Source organism: Glycine soja, chromosome 16 (genome assembly GCF_004193775.1).
Source record: "Glycine soja cultivar W05 chromosome 16, ASM419377v2, whole genome shotgun sequence".
Taxonomy (NCBI): Eukaryota; Viridiplantae; Streptophyta; class Magnoliopsida; order Fabales; family Fabaceae; genus Glycine; species Glycine soja.
The window spans coordinates 4,681,519-4,685,919 of NC_041017.1; the positions used below are offsets into that span (position 1 = coordinate 4,681,519).

At 32.6% G+C, this 4,401-nt stretch overlaps 1 protein-coding gene across 2 annotated transcripts; it reads right to left on the reverse strand.

The window, feature by feature from the left end:
- Window positions 1–398: 398 nt before the first annotated feature.
- On the reverse strand, window positions 399–3,925 carry LOC114389539 (secoisolariciresinol dehydrogenase-like). Of its 2 annotated transcripts, none has more exons than XM_028350232.1 (3): window positions 3,778–3,925; window positions 3,502–3,582; window positions 399–1,408 (listed from the first exon to the last, which is right to left on the reverse strand). In XM_028350232.1, the coding sequence occupies exons 1-3, from the start codon at window positions 3,795–3,797 to the stop codon at window positions 604–606; spliced, it is 906 nt and encodes a 301-aa protein (XP_028206033.1). In that variant the 5' UTR covers window positions 3,798–3,925; the 3' UTR covers window positions 399–603. The 2 variants fall into 2 exon arrangements, with proteins under 2 accessions (XP_028206033.1, XP_028206032.1); XM_028350231.1 differs by having other exon boundaries at window positions 399–1,414.
- Window positions 3,926–4,401: the final 476 nt, after the last annotated feature.

The following is a 4,401-nucleotide window of genomic DNA, read 5'->3' on the forward strand; positions in this document are numbered from 1 at the left end:
GATGATATGAATAAAATTTGGAAATTAAACTTGTATGTATGCAGAATGGAATCACTTGTACCTTCACCTATGTCCCACGTACATCATAATAAATGTGTGTGAACAAAAGTAACCATAACGAAGTATCAAATATGTAGGGCACATGCAGCTTGCTCATGTCTACCATCCCTTGGGCCAGACCAGATATAGGACTCTTCACTCTTATCCCTATCTCTATCTATGCCTTAAACATATACCACAGGAGTTTGATCTCATCACCCTTATGTAGTCCTTCGGAACTTCACTGAATCTCAATTTTTGTACGGCATTCTTTTCATTGGATCAAAACATAAATAGATGACTTCTTAAATTTGGAAAAAAAGAAAAAAAAATACTTCAACATACTCATAAACCAACCATAAAAGAAAAAAAATACTTCAACATACTCTTAAACCAACCATAATACATTACATAAATCAACAAGAGAAAATAGTCTATATACTGACAATATAAAGAAATTTTAAACTCATCCAATTATAATTGTCATATACCTAACATGATTCCTCGTTGGTTGATTTACACCGACAATAATGCATAGAAATTATACTCAATAAACAGTTGAGGTTAAGCAGTTTGATCTGGAGAAGGGAATGTAAGATTTTTAAAGCTGGTGAACCCTCCATCCACAATGAGATTTTGACCTGAAATAAACTTTGCTTCATCTGATGCTAAGTACAATGCAGCCTTTGCCACATCAATGTCTTCACACTTAGCACCTTTGAGCTCACCAAACCCATTCACAATGCCCACTATCTGTTCTTGGGTTAAACCAGGATAAAACTTCCCAATTTGTGCCAAAACCATAGGTGTAGGAATTGGAGCTGGTGATATGCAATTGATCCTAATCCCAACTTTGCATAGCTCACTAGCCAAAGATTTCACTACCCCTGGTATTGTAAACTTTGATATTGTGTAAGGATGAGGCCCAAGCCCACCCAAAACCCCACTTATGCTAGATGTGCATAGAATGGACCCTGATCCCACTGGAATCATGACCCGGGCCGCATGCTTTATACCAGCAATCATTCCCCTTATGTTGATCCTCATGACTCTATCAAACTCATCAAGGTCTAGGTCTACTATGCTTGGTGGAATTGATGGGCCTGGGATGCCCGCATTGTTGTACATGATGTCCAGCTTGCCATAGTGGGCCACGGCAACGTTCACGGCTTCCGCCACTTGGGCCTCCACAGTGACGTCGCACTCCGTGTAGTGGGCTGATGGGCCCAACTCTTTTGCAACTTGTGGGCCAAGTTTGGTGTCATTGTCAGCAATGATTACTTGGGCTCCATGCTGGACAAACTCATGGGCCGTGGCCTTGCCGATTCCACTTGCTGATCCAGTTATGAGTGCCACTTTTCCTTCTAACCTGTCACTTTTTGGAACCGAAATGAATGGATGTCAATCATCATGGGGGAAGAAAAAAGAAAATGGGATCATGGGAATAATGGAATACTCATAAATGATGATGATGGCCTCTAACTAAAATAATGCTATGGGCTTTATCTCAACGTCTAAATCAAAAAGCATCATTTCTTTTTCGCAAAGTTGGAGGATGATGTCGTGGACCAAATTCTCTCTTCCTATAAGATTGATTAAGATTTTGCATATTCCTTAAAAGACTTGAAAAAAGTAATAGCAAAGAGAAAGTACCCTTGGTAATGGGGTTTGATAAAGTCAAGAGGATCAACATAAGATAAAGTACCAATGTTAAGAATAAGAAAGTTGACGTACTTCTCTTCGTGTCTTTCTATATACCAAATTGTATGGAGATTTAAATCTATGATCTATTGTAATTTATCTATAAATACTTACAAGATAAGAAAAATAATAAAAAAATATCTCATAATTAAAATTAACTTATACATAAATTAAAAACAAGTTTTTTAAAAAAGTTAAATGAAAAAAAAGAATAAATTATAATAACACTCCCGAGGTTATGTTTTTAAACATATAAGGATATGTTACTGTAATGTTTTCAAATTTAAAGGAGGTTAGTGTAGGAAAATAAAATAGGATGAGATTATATGTAATTATAGAAACCTCAAAAGATATTGTTGTAATTTGCTAAAAAAAATACAAATTAACTTATGCATGAATTATTTTCTTATTTTTGTTATAAGTGATTATGGTGAAATTTATCCAAACAAGACCCTAATTCACTCGCACTAAATTACAAATTCTGGTTATAAATGTCATTACCAGGCTGAAAACGACTTTGTGTGTATAAAAGGGATTGAAATTGTTTTCAAAATTTTGTACTGTTTCGTTCCATTATTAGTTGGGAAATCTACAAGAATCACTTAAGCAGCTGACACGTTTAAAATAAAACTGGTCAATTAAATCAAGTTAGCTGTTTTTGTTTGGTAGATCTACAGCATGAGAACATGCAAATTGGAGGCAGCTAGCACAATTTGTTCCATGTGCTTCACGGAATTCCGTTGTCACAGTTAAAATTTATTTCTCTGTCTCTGTTAACTTCAAGGAACTTAACTACTTAAGTACTTAACCATATATTCTACAGTGTGTTGCTTTTTATTTGTCAACGCAACGCTAAAATTGAGATAAGTAGTGGTCTTAGATTTGCCGTAACCTTTTTCTGTTTACTTTTTCTTTATACATATGAACTGTTAAGAACTGAAGTAGAACAATACACGTAGTGATTTTTTTTTTACTTCCTATATGCTGAAATATCAAAAATGATTTTTAGACATCCCAAATATTATTCAACACTTGATGAGAAAGAGAAAAGTATAATTATGGTCATGATGTAGTAAGAAGAAAAAATAGAAAGAAAAAAAAGTATTGGTCGGTGTTTTAAAAAATTATAAATGTCTAAATAGCATTACTTGTGAAATATATATAAATCAAATCAGAAACAAGTTAATTCCAAGCCCCACCGTCATCACTCTGCTATCCATTCCCAGAAAGTTATATGAAAGAAAATATAAAACTTAAAGAGAATGATTTTTTTTCCTCATATAAATATAATAGCATGCTCCACAGTCCACACTAACGTCGTGGAGATTTGGAAAAGTAATCGGAGCCCAGAAAATAAAATCAAAAATAGTATATATAATTCATTTATGGGAAGGAGTTAGTATATAATTCAGATTAAACTTTCAAAGACAAAATTACAATTTAATCTTTCTGCAGAATGAAATTATTTATAAGTTCACAACCTGGTAGGGAGAACTTGTTAGCAATATTTTCAAACACACTTTTAAGATTAAAACAATATAAGTTGAGAAGGAAATGGGAAAGAAATGACAGATTCAAATTTTTTCTCATGACCTAACAACTAATATTTTCCGATAAAAAATATAAGTTGCTACTCTCAAATATCAAATTACTACATGTTTCAACGCTTTGCAAAGAATTCAGATATATAATAGCACTCATTAAATGAAGAGCAGGACTTGAACACCAGCAATTATAATAAAGAGCTTTAATGAGACTCACCTTCTTCCACCAACCGTGGTTGCATAGAATCTGCTGCGTTTTTGAAGCAAGTCATTGGCAAGGGTGGCTCGCTTGAACACCCTGCAAAAGATTATGTGAATCTTAATCAAAACAAACAAACTTAATCAAAAACCCAATAGCTGCAAGTAATTTAACTTGGCAAAGGCTGTACAAGAAAATAGTACTAGTAATTAAGAAGACATTGACCAATTATTAATTAAATGGTTAAGGTTTGATACTACTAGAAAGGAAGGAATGTTGTTGAAGATGACGAACCTAGCTAATGTTCTAAGCATAACGGCGTGAAGATCTGATCTGAGGAAAGGAAAACAAGAAAAGCTGTGGAGTGTGGGAGTTTTAGCTCGCGGATCTCACAGGTTGAATTGAAAGCACAGAAAGAAACGAAGGTTGATGAGTGTATTTATGGAAGGAGAAAGAAAACGTTTTGTTTTTTCTAATGTATAATACTTTATTCTGATAATCATGTTATTAGGACGGAGATCGATAGAATTGGTTGATAATTAATCTTATTAAATTATTCTTTTTTAATCATGATTTTTTCATTCATAAAATTTAAATTCAAAATATTATTTAAGAAAATCGAATACTCGACTAACCACTTATTATTAAATAAAATTGCACTTCAACAAAAGAAAAAAGTATTATGAAATAAAGGTGTACTGATCATATATTTTTTTACTAAAATTAATTGATTAAGCAAGTTGAAGTGCGTTATTATAAACTCCTCAACTTTAATACCTTTCTTTGATTTTACGGTTCAAAAATAATCATATTTTCTTTAACATATTCTTTTTAATTCATTATTTATTATTAGTATTAATTAAAATTTATTTAAAAAGTTTATAAAATTACAAGTAAAATTCATTAATTAAAAAGTGA